The sequence below is a fragment of the Chrysochloris asiatica genome, unplaced genomic scaffold (assembly GCF_000296735.1).
Source record: "Chrysochloris asiatica unplaced genomic scaffold, ChrAsi1.0 scaffold00412, whole genome shotgun sequence".
In the NCBI taxonomy this organism is placed as follows: domain Eukaryota; kingdom Metazoa; phylum Chordata; class Mammalia; order Afrosoricida; family Chrysochloridae; genus Chrysochloris; species Chrysochloris asiatica.
In genome coordinates, this window is record NW_006408930.1 from 724377 (window position 1) to 739614 (window position 15238).

The following is a 15238-nucleotide window of genomic DNA, read 5'->3' on the forward strand; positions in this document are numbered from 1 at the left end:
GATCCAGCAATCCCTTTACTCGGTATCTACCCACAAGGAAAAGATATACGCACACCAATGTTGATAGCAGCAGAAGACGTATGCACACCAATGTTGAAATAAGATCTGTGACACAAATATGTATATGCATACCCATATTCATTTTAGCACTATTCACAATTCCAAAAAGACAAAAACAACTTAAATGTTCATCAATGGAAGAACGGATATATAAAACCACCCAATGTCAAAGCAAAATGATGAATCTGTGAAATGCTTCATAACATGAATGAACCTGAAGGACATTAAACTGAGCAACATAACACAAATATTATATGAAACCAGTATCATAAGAAGTCAATAAAGTGTTTTCATACCAAAAGAAACATTCTTTAAAGGTTATCATCAGGAGTGGGAAGGTTAGAAAGGGTAAATCAGTAACTAAAGGAGCAGTGATTGATTGTGTGCCACCAGTTCCAATTCACAGTTACTCTGTATAGGGGTTCCGAGACTTAAAGCCTTAGAGGAGCAGAAAACCTCATCCTTCTCCTGTGAAGCAACTCACAGATTCTAACTACTGACTTTGTAGTTAGCAGCCCAGCTCGTAATCCACTACATTAGCAGGGCCCCAGACACAAAGGCAAAAATCCTACTTTGGTGAGTAGCAACTGGGGTCTTAAAAGCTTGTGAGTGGCCAATGAAGGTGCAATTATTGGTGTCTTTCAGTTCAGAGCAAAGAACAGTGAAGAAAACTGAGAACACAATCAAATAAACAAATTGGTTCAATGGACTAATGGACAATGTGAGTATCAGCTTCGATGCCTGTGAGACCAGAAGAACTAGACTAGTGGTGTCTGGCTACCACTGCTGACTGCTCTGGAAGGGATCACATTAGAATGTCCTAGATAGAGTAAAAGGAAAATATGAAACAAAACTCAAAATTATAATTAAGTCCAAGTTTACTAGTCTGATACAGATTGGTGGAATCTTCAAGACTATGGTCCTTAGTCACCTGTTAGGCCTGGAACTAAACTCACCCCTGTGGCCCAATGTTCAGTCAAACAAGAGTTCTACAAGGTGAACCACTAAACTAGGGAGGTATGCACTCCTTAGAACAATTATCCACTTAAAATCAAAAGGGCAGTATTTGACCACAAAGTTTAGAAGGCAGGAAGGATTAGGAATGAAAACTGGAAATATAGGGATGAAGTAAGCTAAGTGATATTATATTGTGAGGACTGCAATCAATTATATGAAACAAAATGTATATGAATTGTCAAATGGAAGACTAATTTGCTTTAAAACTCCTTAAGAGTTAAGGCAGTTTGTAAACCATAAAATGCATTCCATGATAACTGTCAAAATAATGGGAAAAAAATAACTTTCTTTTTCTATGATGTCCTTGTTTCTGTGGACTCAGATGTTGGTTCCTAAGGCTACCAAAGGGACTCACTTTGTGTCCTGGTACTTCTGTTCCTGGCACAGCTTTCATATGCAAATCAACTGCTCCCAGGTGTTTTACCATGTCAGTCTTGCCTGTTCTTGAATTTTCTTTTTTTGCTTTTGCTTCTTCTCTCTCTTGAGCCAATCTGAATCAAAGAAAACATAAATAAAAAGAAGTAAAGTAACCAATCAAACAAAATGGTTATTTCCCTTCAGGTGACCCTTAATGCTCACAATGAGAAATAGATGTAGTGTTTTAAACCCAAAATAAAACAAATTCATTTTCTTAGTAGTATAACAGTTCACACTTCTTTTCTGAACACACAACCACTAAACTTTCATTTTTGAATAATTAGAAAACAAAGAAATGTGAAGACACATCCTACTATTAAAATTAGATTTCTTTCAATTTAATTTTATAGGGAAATACACACATTTAGGAGTTCTGGTGTGGCACTGCAGCAATAGACTGCTAACCACAACCTTGGTGGTTCAAACCCACTAGCAACTCCTTGGAAATCATCTATAGGGTGATTATGAGTTGAGACTGATTTGACAGCTCTTAACAACAATATGTACACTAAAAAATAAACAGGATAATACTATGTGTACTACTGTATACCTTTATTTTCAACTAATCAGTTTGTTGCTGGGTGTCATCAAGTTGTTTCTGACTCACACAGAGCCCATGTACAACAGAACTCACTGTTGCTCAGTCCTTCATAATAGCATCTTTGCACACTACACTAAATTGCAGCCAGGATTAATTCACCTCTTTGAAGGTCATCCTCTTTTTTGCTGACCCTCTACTTTATCTTTTCAACATTCAGTAATTCACGGTATATTCAATATTCTTGTTGTTGTTGTTAAGTGCTGTCGAGTCGGTTCTGACCCATAGCGACCCTGTACAGGGCTTCTGAGAGTGTAAATCTTTACGGGAGTAGAAAGCCTCATCTTTCTCCCACGGAGCACGCTGGTAGTTTCGAACCGCTGACCTTAAGGTTCGCAGCCCGATTCGTAATTCTTAGCCAATACCAAATGCATCAAGTTTTCCTTTTTCATTGTTCAGCTTTTGCATGTAACTAAAAATGCCATGGTTTATGGAGGGCTAACGCTGAGAGTAAAGCTCTGTATACAGGGTTGATAGGGTTGGGCAACTGAGACATTGGCTATTCAAAACAGGTGTTCAACTCCCCTAGCCACTCCCTGGAAACCCTACATAGAATGACTATGATTAGGAACTGACTTTGTGATACTTAACAAAAATGAGTACATATGTAGGAAGAGATAATACCATGGGCCAAAACAAGGCCAGAGGCAGACTGTGGAACAAACCATGAGTTGCTCTTATGCAGTTCAGAAGAAAATTAAAACAAATCCATGAGAATCAAAATGACTTTGATATTTGCTTTGTTAAGTGCCATCAAGTAGGTTCCAACTCATATTGACCCTGTATAGGGTTTCAGAGGAGCAGCTGGTGAGCTTGAACCGCCAACCTTGCAGTTCCAACGGCTTTGCAGTCTCCATAAGAGACATAGAAGTATATTATATAATGATTAAAGGGTTAACTGAACAAGAGAACCATAATAAACATCTATGCTCCCAGTGATAAAGCCTCGAAATAAACTAATCAAGCTCTAATTGAACCGAAGAAAGAAACAGACAACTCTACAAGAATAGAAGATTTTAATATACCACTTTTGATGAGGAGTCCTGGTATAGTGCTGTGGGCTAATGTGCTGGACTGCAAAGTCGTTTGAACCACAATGTCGGTGGTTCAAGCTCACCAGCAGCTCCTTGGAAACCCTATACAGGGTCACTATGGGTTGGAAACGACTCAACAGCACTTAACAACAACAACAACAACAACTTTTGATGAAGTAGAGAACTAGAAACTCAAAGACACAGAAGAATTAAACAACAAAATTATCCAACTTGACTTCATAGACAAATACAGAGCACTCAACCCAATGATAGAACAATATGTATTCTTTTCCAGTGCACATGGAACACACTCCAGAATAGACCATAGGTTAGGTCACAATGCAAACCTTAATAAATTTTATACATCAAAATTCCCAAAGGATTTTATACATCAAAATACTCCAAAGAATTTCTCAGATCATACTACTATAAAATTAGAAGGAAACAGGAAGATCAATGAAAAAAAACCAAATACATGGAAATTTAATAACATCCTGCTGTAAAGCTATTTGGGTAACAGAAAAATAAAATACAAAATAAAAAAATTCCTTGAATCAAGTGATAATGAAAACAAAATACATCAAAATCTTTGAGACAAAGCAAAAGCCCTTGGAGGGTATTTTATAGTAAAATAAAGAACTCAAATCAACACTTTAACCAAACACCTCCAAAAATTAGAAAAAGAGCAGCAAAGTAAGTTTACAGTCACCAGAAGAAATGAAATAATAAAGGTTAGAGCAGAAATAAATGAAACGGAGAACAACAACAAAAAACCAGAAAGAACCAACAAGAAGCTGGCCCTCTGAAAGAATTAATAATATTGACAAACCACTGGTAAATCTAACAAAAGAAACGAGGGAGATGTTACAAATAACAGGCATAAGAAATATGGGTGACATCACAACAGTACCAAAATAAACAAAACAAGGATGATAACAGATTATAATTAAAAACTGTACTCTAACAAATATATAAATCTAGAAGTAGAACACATTTCAAAAACACACAACCTACCTAAATTAATACAGACTGAAGTAAAAATCTTAAATAGGACTATAACTAGAGAAGAAATTGATCAAGTCATTAAAAACTGCAAACAAAAAACGTCAGGGCCCAGATGGCTTGAGCAGTGAATTGCACTTAACATTTAGAGATAAGAAGACACCAATTCTACTCAAACTATTCCAGAATATAGAAAAGAATGGGAAACTCCTGAATTTATTTTATGAAGCAAGCATAACATTGATATTAAAATCAGGAAAAATACATCTAAAAAAGCAAACTATAGATCAATATCCCTCACTATTGAGTCCTCTGGTAGCATAATGGTTACAAGTCAGGCTGCTGACTTCAAGGTCGGCAGTTTGAAACTACCAGCCACTCTGCAGGAAAAGATGAGGCTTTCTGGCCCCATAAAGATTCATAGCCTTGGAAACCCTATACAGGGTCGCTATGAGTTGGAGTTGACTCCATGGCACACTACCGTCTGGTATGTCGCTGTAGGATAAGCACTGGACTAATAACTTCAAAGTTGGCAGTTCAAACCCACCAGTTGCTCCCAGAGACCCTATACAGGTTCACTATGAGTTGGAACTGACTTGATGGCACATAACAACAACATCCCTCACCAGAAAAGTGAATGAAAAAATGAGGACATTAAAGAGTTAAACAATTTCAAATAGCAGCTCAAGAAGACAAGGTCAAGTATTATCTGGAGTCAGAAAAGAAAAGGGGAAGAACATGTTCAGCAATTTCCTGCTTAAAGAACTGAAGACACAATTCTAGCCTTGATTAGCAAGCAATATTGTGGATTCCAAGGGCAAAGTGTTGAATGATGAAGAAAGCATCTAAAGAAAATGGAAAGGATGTAGAGTCACTGTACCACAAAGAAATATGAAATTGCTAAAACCTGGTAAATTTGTAAGCTTATCTATAGTGAGCCCTGATACAGCACAGTAAGAAAGTCAGCAGTTCAAACCCAGCAGTCACTCTTGGAAACCCTACACAGGGTTGCTATGAGCTGGAGTAAACTCAATGGCACACAACCACTACCACTAACACCCTTATAATAAGGAACCCTGGCTATGCAACGGTTAAGCACTCAATTGCTAACCAGAAGTTAATGGTTTGAATGCATCCATCAGTTCTGTAGGCAAAAATGATCTGGTGATCTGTTCCCATCAAGATTACAAGCATAGAATGGGGTCACTTAAGTCAAAAATCAATTTGACAGCAGCTAACAACACACTCGGAAGTCGGTGGTTCAAGCTCACGAACTGCTCCTTGGAAACCCTATACAGGGTCGGAATAGACTCAATGGCACTTAACAACAACAACACACTCATGAGGGAATGCTATTTCAACTGTCCAATTGAAGTTATTCCACTTAATTCAAGACTGGACAAACAGTATTAACCACACCTTGTTGGCCTCTTTGCCTCTAGCCTTTCTCTCTCTCTCTCTCTTTTTTTTTTTTTTTAAGTTTTTATTGTGAATTGAAGAAAATTTACAGGGCAGATCATCAGTTCTACATTCAACAAATCATATATTTTGTTTCATTACAATAGTTATAATCCCCTATGGAGGATTTCTCTCTAATCATTTTAGTTTTTTTTTAAACCTCAGGCATATATAATTTACACCAAAGGTTACATTCTATAAATTGGCCTCCTGGCCACCAGCTCTCAGTCCCTCTCTAGACTTTCTCTTATCTTTCATCTTCCAAAATGACCATCAAATGTGTGTAACCACTATGTTACCAGAGCTCAATTTTATATATACGTATACAAACAAATATATATATATATGTAATTACACATAGCTAACAGAATACCAAAAACCAAAAATAACCACTGGTATCGAACTGATGTCAACTCATAGCGATCCTATATAGGGTTTCCAGACTGCAAATCTTTATGAGATGACAGACTCATTTTTTTCTCTCAGAGTGGCTAGTGGATTTGCATTCCCAACCTTTCAGTCAACAGTCCAGTGCTTATCCTACTGTGCCATCCTGGCTCCTCACAAAAGTATGCATACACATATAATTATCTTTTTGAATTACAACTGAATTATCTTTCTTGGTAGGGTCTGTGGTATGGAAAGTTGACAGGGATTTTAGCTTTATTTACAATGTTTGAATTTGCTAAGACTATAATAGGGTATCATATGATAACATCAAATCAAATAAATGTGTAAAACCATTTACAGTATAAATAGGATTTAAATTCATGTACAACAAATCTTACCTGTGCAAAAAGCTTTCTTTTGCTTCCTGAATTTGTAGTGTCCCACCTTTCCATTTTGTTTTATTTAAAACAGACATACCTATAAAATAAGGAATCATTACTCAAGTATGTGGCAATGTAAACATGCTTCAGTATGTGCTTTCCCTAATTATTTTAACATCATGAGTTGTTTACCACAAAGGGACACAGAGAAAATACAACAGAGAAGAGAAAGTGAGACCCAGAGAGAGAAGACATAGGTTCATGACCCATCTTTACCAGATACAGGGTCCAAGACCTTCATCTACTCTCAGCAGAGCATGGAGCAAGGTCCTTGCCCACTGGATCTCAGGGCTACTAAGAAGTTTCAATGAGGCAAATATGTAAACGGTTTGTCATTTGATTATAAAGTAATGTTGGGAATCTGAAATTTATTTAATATTTCATATCCCATTATATGGGGAATGAAGTGGCTCCAAACAATAAGCACTGGAATGCAAATGATAAGGGCTGCATTTGGAGCCTGCCAGCCACTACCAGAGAGAAAAGTGATGCTTTCGGTTCCTGAGAAGATTTAAAAGATTTAAAATATAAAATAGGATTTCCTTGGAAATCCTACATAGGGTCACCATGAGTCGGAATCAACTCCATGGCACTTAACAACAAGTCCCATTTTGTAATTATGTGTTGGTCAGTGAATTACTTAATATGTTTCTTCTACCCACAGTCTTGAGAATAAAAAGATCAAAATGGATGTCAGAAGAGACTCTGAAACATGCTCTCTAGCATAAAGATGCTAAAGCAAATGTAAGAAATGAAGAGGTACAAGAGCTGAACAGAAAATTTCAAAGGTCTGCTAAAGAAGACAAATTCAAATATACAACAAAATGTGCAAAGATCTGGAGTTAGAAAACCAAAAGGGAAGAACACGCTCAGCATTACTCAAGCTAAGGGAAATGAATAAAAAAATTCAAGCCTCGACTTTCTTTATTGAAGGATTCTCTGGGCAAATTATTGAATGATGCAGAAAGCATCAAAAGAAGATGGAAGGAATACGCAGAGTCAATGTACAAAAAGGAAATGGTCTATGTTCAACCATTTCAAGAGGCAGCATATAATCAAGAGCCAATGATAATGAAGGAAAAAGTACAAGGCGCATTGAAGGCATTGGCAAAGAACAAGGTTACTGGGAATTGATGGCATACAAGAAAGTGAGGTGGCACTGGAGGCACTCATCTATGCCAAGAAACTTGGAAAACAACTATCTGGTCAAATTATTGGAAGAGATCCAAATCTGTGCCCATTCCAAAAAGAGGTGACCCAACGGAACACAGAAAACATTGGACATTAATATCCCATAGGAGTAAAGTTTTACAAAAGGTAATACAGAAATGGCTGCAATCATATATTAACAGAGAACTTCCAGAGGTTCAAACCAAGTTCAGAAGAGGACGTGGAATGAGGGATATCATTGCTGACATCAGATGGATCTTAGCTGAAAGCAGAGAATATCAGAAAGATGTTTATCTGTGCTTTATTGAGCACACAAAGGCTTTCGAGTGTGTGGATCTTGACAAGCGATGGACAACATTGAGAAGCATGAATATTCTGGAACACATATTTGTGCTCATGAGGAACCTGTACATAGACCAAGTGGCAGTTGTTCAAACAGAACATGGGAACACTGAATGGTGTAAAATTAGGAAAGATGTGTGACAGGGTTGTATTCTTTCACCATACTTATTCAACCTGTAAACTGAGCAAATAATCCAAGAAGCTGGGTTATATGAAGAAAAATGTGGCATCAGAATTGGAGGAAGACTCATTAACAACCTGTGATATGCAGATGATAAAACCTTGCTTGCTGAAAGTGAAGAGGACTTAAAATATTTACTGATGAAGATCAAAGACAATAGCTTTTGGTATTGATTGCATCTCAAGGTAAAGAAAACAAAAATCCTCACCACTGGACCAATCAGCAACAATGGAGAAAAGATTGAAGTTGTCATTCTTCTTGGATCAACCATCAACACTCATGGAAGCAGGAGTCAAGAAATCAAACAACGTACTGTATTAGGCAAATCTGTTGCACAAGACCTTTTTAAAGTGTTGAAGAGCAAAGATGTCAGCTTGAGGACTAAGGTGCGCCTGACCCAAGCCATGGTATTTTCAATAATCTCATATGCATGTGAAAGTTGGACAGTGAATAAAGAAGACTGTAGAAGACTGATGCATTTGAGTTACGGTGTTGTAGGAAAATACTGAAAAGTACCATGAGCTGCCAAAAGAACAAACACATCTATGTTGGATGAAGTACAGCGTGAGTGTTTCTTGGAGGCCAGGATGGCCAGACTTTGTCTCTCATACTTCAGACAGATTGCCAGGAGGGGCCAGTCACTGGAAAGGGATATCATGATTGGTAAGGTGCGGGGGTTGGGGTGGTGTCAGAGAAACAGAGGAAGACCCCTAGCGAGATGGATTTGCAAAGTGGCAGCATCATTGGGGTCAAGTGTGGCAACAATTGTGAGGTTAGCCCAGGACCAGGCAGTGTTTAATTCTGTTGTGCATAGGGTCGCTATGAGTCGCTGCCAACTCAATGGCACCTAACAACAACAATAACACCCACAGTCTTTGTAACTCCCACTAAACAGCTTTTTTCCTGATGGGTCTGGGCAAGCACAAGTGGGAGATGGTGTTGATAGGATTATGATTCAGTTGTACGTGATTGTTAAAAGGTTAATTGTGATCGTAAAAACTTGAACTCTAATGTGGGTACAAATAAGCCATCTCAGGAGCAGAAAGTGGTGGATTTCATCATCATCAAGAAAGAAGAGCCAGAAGTAGAGCACATCCTTTGTACTCCAAGATTCCTGTGCACTGAAACTCCCTGATCCAGGAAATCAAAGTGGGGTGCCCTTTGGGCATTTATCACCAATTCTAAAAGAATTCTGTAACATTGTTGGATGGAACACTGCCTTATGGCAGAGACCAGGACAAGGACCACAAAGAAGCCTATTTGTGGGCAAGACAGTGAGGCAGTGCTGACCAAAGAGCGGTTTCCTGAACATTTCTGAATCCAAATTTTAATTTGTGTAACTTGCCTAGTAAACCCACAGTCATGAATATGGTCTATAAGTTTTGCAAGGCCACTGCAATTAATTTTCATACCTAGCAGAGTATAGAGAAGGCCTTGGGAAGGATGATTGGCTTCCAAATTATTGAGGAAGGTTGGATAGAGGGTGGTGGCATGTCTGACCTCAGCCTCACAGGAATTGGCCTTAGGTTATGCTGAAGGTGATGCTCCTTCCCTATCCTTTGAGGCAGTCCGAGGATGCTGAATCCACACTGTTTTTTATGGTATCAAATATAAATGGAATTTTTTTAATGGTAAATCAGACAGCCCTCTGGAATATTTAATCTTTCCTTTTAATATTCACCTCACACCAATGATTACTGTACCCCTGCAAATGAATTAACTACAAGTAACTGAACTGTGGTTGAATAGCTGTGCCCTAGCAGTTGAATGTTCTAATATTTGCTATCATTCTACTAACATATGTTAGTAGAGTGTATTTTTTATGCACTAAGTCCTGGTGTGGCACTGTAGGATAAGCACTGGACTGCAAGATTGGTTTGAACCACAAGGTTGACAGTTCAAACTCACCAGATTCCTTGGAAACACTACACAGGGTCGCTATGAATTAGAACCGACTTGACAGCACTTAACAACAACTATGCGAAATACAAATATATAATTTAATTTAATCTTCAGTTACGATGCAAGAGTTACCATTATCATCATTCATCAGATAAGCAAACTGGACTCAGAAATTTGAATAATTTGCCACAGGTCACCCAGCATAGGCGATGCATTTCTAATCAGAACCTTATATTTGCTACATATATTTCGTTATCTGAGCAACAGAACAAAGCAATGTTTTGGCAAATCAAACATCAAAGGTTGGTGATACCTCTTCTCTTTATACACTTCTTCACTGTCCTTTGACTTTCAACCTCAAAATAATTATGATACATTACTGCACTGGTGGCAGTAAGGATTCTTCCATCTTTACTGCAGGCCACCTTTTACCCTAAGCTGTACTAACTTTATTGGTAGATACTTCACAATTTCAAGAAATTAGTATGGTATTTTAAAAATGTATTTAAACATGTATTTTAAAGCCCTCAGGCACTCATGAGTCGGAACTGACTCCATGGTACGTAACAATAACAAACATTAGGACTCCTAGTGTAGCGCTGTAGGATTGGCATAGGACTGTTAACCACAAGGTAGGCAGTTCAAACCCATCAGCTGCTCCTTGAAAACCCTACACAGCAAGGTGGGGAATGTTTGTCCCGTGGGCCATATAATATAAACCCATGAAATTATGAAAAGGCAACCGGGGAAGGACTCAAAATTCAATAAATCTATGAGCTTTTTCATAGCAGCATAAGTGGTGTTATAAATACCCAAATGGCCCTTGGCAGAAAAAAGGTTCCCACCCCTGCTATACAGGGTCACTATGAGTCAGAATCAACTGAAGGGCACTTAACAACAAGAAGCAGCATTTAATGACAAAGATTAGCTGCCCAAGAAATGAGGACATGAGAGAGGAGGAAATTTAGTGCCTGTCTGAAGTACCTGAGAATACTAGTCTTTAAGGAAGCACACTTCTTTCTATATTTTTAGTATTTTAATATCTTTGTACCATCATTTCTTTTAAGAGGAGCAACTTAGCGCTTTATGTTGTTGGAACTTCTGGTGTGGTCCAGTAGGATAAAACACTGGACTGTTAACTGCAAGATTGGCGGTTCAAACCCACCACCTGCTCTTTGAAAACCATATTGGTTGGTTATATGCCGTGGAGTCGGTTCCAACTCATAGCGACCCTGCACAGGGTTTCCAAGGTGGTAAATCTTTATGGGAACTGGAATAAGTTGGAACAAACTTGAGGGCACTTAACAACACAATAACAAGCTCTACTACCATAGCTAAAGACAAATGGCTGGACCTAAATCTGTTGAATTGTAGGATATCAAAATATTCTTGATCATGAATGCTTTAAAAGTGGCTGCTGAAATTTAGATTTACAACCAAAGTTATTCCAAGTTACACAAAGATATCTACAGGCAAATATTAGAGAAAACATGACAATCTTACATTTCTTCAGGTCTGCTTCTGTAACCGTAATGTTGATATATGCAAAGATTTTCTGTGGGTTTCCTAAAAAGAGAATAAATAGATTTAAACTCATATCCAAAGAACAATATAAAAATTAATCTACAAAAAAAAAAAAAAAATCTCTTGGAAATTTAGTTTCAAAGAAAAGTCTTATTTATTTTGACTGAATATAAAGACTACATTTTTCTAAGCATGAACATAAAAATATTCCAAAATGCAGTAAATAAGGAAAACATATCAAGCAGTCATTTAAGCACTAGGTAGTCATTAGTTTGTGGTAGTCTACGCAGCAGGGCATTAATCAGTCAATGTGAGAATGCTATTTCTGAAAACACAGCTATGTGTTTCAGAAATCAGATATTTTGGAATTTTTCTGATCTTATTAATGTAATTTTGGGTAAGTTCCACATCATACACTACACCTCCTGTAGCAGGTGTGGGAGTGCCGGTGTGAAGGCAGGAGTGTGGAATATCTTATAACTAAATACATATCACTTACTGTTTTCATAGGTAGCATTCATATCTGTGATTCCTTTATTTTGTGATTCTTGTTATATGATACTCGTAAGGTGATACTCAGGGAGCTCTGGTAGCATAGTGGTTACAAGTCGGGCTGCCAACCTCAAGGTCGGCAGTTCGAAACTAGCAGCTGTTCCGTGGGAGAAAGATGATGTGTTCTGCTCCTGTAAAGACTTACAGCCTTGGAAACCCTGTGCAGGGTCACTATGAGTCGGAACCCACTCCACAGCACTTACCAACAACAACATGGTGATACTTGAACTTGTTATTTCTGCCTTTGACTACTTACTTACTCAATGTAGGACTGACTATCAATTTACCTTCGTCATCTTTCCGCGTGATGATCTCCACATCAGAAACTTCTCCAAATCTGCTGAACTGATTTTTTAGGTCAGTTTGGGAAATAGTTTGGCTAAGTCCACCCACATACAGGCGCTTCATTTTTCTGTTGGCTTTCATGCATCTGCGTCGAAGTGAGAAAAATACTTTCTGTTGGTTGAGAGAAGAGTTCTTTAACAAAAAAGCAAATCCTTCTTGTGAACTTTTTATGACAATTTAGTTCCCTGGACATGTTTCACATCCTATTGTACTGCTCCCAAATTTTATCCCTGGAGATTCTGCTCAAGTCCTATATCCAGTTCTTATTGAACGTACTTTTGAACAGCACCTCCACACATATACATACAGAAGTAGATATTTTCCCTCCAAATGACCACAATATTATACTCCATCCCTCATTTATTTACGTTAAATATTTTACCTTTATTCATTTTTACATTCACTTTAACAAACAGTGACAGAAATAGCATTGGGCATATAATATACTAAAAAATACAAAACAGGTCTCTATCCTGGAGCTCCTCATAAAAGTCAACAAATGCTGTAAAATGAAAATATCATGTCATAATAGAAGCGTCTACAAAATACTGTTGAGTTCTAAAGAGCAACTAATAGTTACAGCTAGAGTCCTGGAGTGGCATTGTAGGATAAATACTGGACTGGTAACTGCGAGCCTGGCGATTCAAAATAACCAACCACTCCTTGAAAACCCCATGGTTGCTATGAGTTGGAACTGATTTGATGGCACTTGCGTAGTGGTTACGAATCGGGCTGTGAACTGCAAGGTTAGCAGTTCGTAACTACCAGCTGTTCCGCGGGAGAAAGATGAAGCTTTCTGCTCTCATAAAGACTTACAACCTCGGAAACATTGTATAGGGTCAATATGAGTCAGAACCGACTCCAGGGCACATAACAACAACAAAAATAAACATTAGTACAGTTGCAATGCTCCTTGTACAGAGGGCAGCTGAATTGTCTCCCTACTTTGGACATGGAAGGAGCTCTGGTAGCATAGTAGTTATGACTTGGACTGCAAACCACAAGGTCAGCAGTTTGAAACTACCAGCTGTTCCACGGGAGAAAGATGAGGCTTTTTATTTACAGCCTCAGAAACCCTGTACAGGGTCGCTATGAGTCGGAACCAACTCCACAGCACATAACTACCCCACTTTGGACATATCTAGAGCAACCAGTCTCTGGAGGATATTATAGTTGGTAACGAAGAGGGTCAGGGAAAAAGTGGAAAACCCTCAATGACGTAAACTGGTTCAGTGGCTACAACAATGGGTTCAAATCCAGCACTAATTTGCCAGGATGGTGCAGGATTTGGTAGGGTTTTGTTCTGTTGTATAAGGGGTCATTTTGAGTTGGAACTGACCTGGTGGCACCTAATAATACAGATTTTTTAATAAGTGCCAGCACTGTTTTGCAGGGATCCTCTCATTGAATCCACTTATTAACATACGATTCATATTCAGTTTTCAGATTAGCAAATTGATGAGTGGGGATCAAATTTCTTTCTGGATGCCACCCAGTGTTGGAGCCACCAGTATTATGTTGTTGTTAAGTACCATCCAGTCGATTCTGACCCATACCGACCCTGTATAGGGTTTCCAAGGAGCAGCTAGCGAGCTTTAACCACAGACCTTGCAGTTCAAACGACTTTGCAGTCTGATGCATTAGCCCACAGGGCCAAACCAGTATTATAACTCAGGTATAATCTCAGAACCCAACATTTTTAACAATATTCTACACTGCATTAGGAGTTCTGGTGTGGCACTGCAGGATAAGCGATAGCCTGCTAGCTCTCGCAGGTGGTAGTTCAAACCCATCAGAAACCCTACATAAAGCTATGAGTCGGAATCGACTTGGCAGGACTAACACCAACACCAGGCCATGGAAATTGTTGGATTAGAGGTATTGAGATTTGAAGTCTCTCAGGAGATTCCTCATCCCGTTTGGAATGCAGCATGCACTCAGCTCACACTCCGCCCTTCCGTAGGAGCTGACAGCTCGTTCTAAGGGATACAATAAATCGGCGCCCCGTAGTCCAAAGCATGGTTTGGGTTCTGGTAGCCGCCTCTCCAACCACAATTTATTAAATCCAGCTTTCTTCCTCAGATAAGACCCAAAGCATAAAAGGGAGAGGTTACACCGAAAGGCTCTATCACTTCCTATGCCCCAAATCCACTCCGTACTAGACCTTATCTTCCAACCTGCGCGGCTCGGAGATCTAGCTTCTAGTCACATGGCCCAGCAGGAGCATTCTGCCTTCTTTCCGACCCGACTTTCAAACCAGCCTCTTAAGGTTCCCACTTTACGCTCCATTCCAGAAGGCGCTTTATTTAGTTTCTCGTTCTTAGCTGCCGCTATGCCTCAGCCATTTTCTCCGAAAAAAGAGCTCAAACCAAAACGTACTAATTCCCGAAAATGTACGTTACCGCCTTGATACTCTCGACTCCAGAATTTGGTCGGTGGAAGTGCAGGAATGAAGTTGAGCCGCTTACCCTCACGTGGTGTACATCTTCCGGTTTATTGACGTAAGTGCCGGGTTCTTTTAAGGCGCCTCCAGCGAGGGGTCAGCGGTGACACCCTTAGCTTTGGGGTTGGACTGAATGGCTCTTCTGAAACTTTAGGGACTATTTGGAGACAGCTGTGGCTCTGTGCTAAGAACGTAAACTTCCGTGGAATGTTGCGTGAGTTTGGGGTTGCGTATTGTGGACGTGAGCTTCCACGCTCCTCCCCCCTCAGCTCAGAAAATGGTCCACGCTAGGAGAGCGCGCGAGTCTTAAAGGTTGGAGTCTGTCGGGACCTGACTGGATCTGATTGTTGTCACTGCTGCCCC

At 39.1% G+C, this 15238-nt stretch overlaps 1 protein-coding gene across 1 annotated transcript in view; it reads right to left on the reverse strand.

Moving 5' to 3' along the window:
• The window catches only part of NOL8 (nucleolar protein 8), a 54299-nt gene extending 41786 nt beyond the window's left edge, over positions 1 to 12513 (reverse strand). The window contains exons 1-4 of the mRNA XM_006876764.1: positions 12375 to 12513; positions 11515 to 11577; positions 6375 to 6453; positions 1433 to 1568 (exon numbers count right to left, since the gene is read on the reverse strand). Coding sequence (XP_006876826.1) covers positions 1433 to 1568; positions 6375 to 6453; positions 11515 to 11577; positions 12375 to 12513 — 417 coding nt within the window. The remainder of the gene's footprint in view (positions 1 to 1432; positions 1569 to 6374; positions 6454 to 11514; positions 11578 to 12374) is intronic.
• Between the last annotated feature and the right edge of the window lie 2725 nt (positions 12514 to 15238).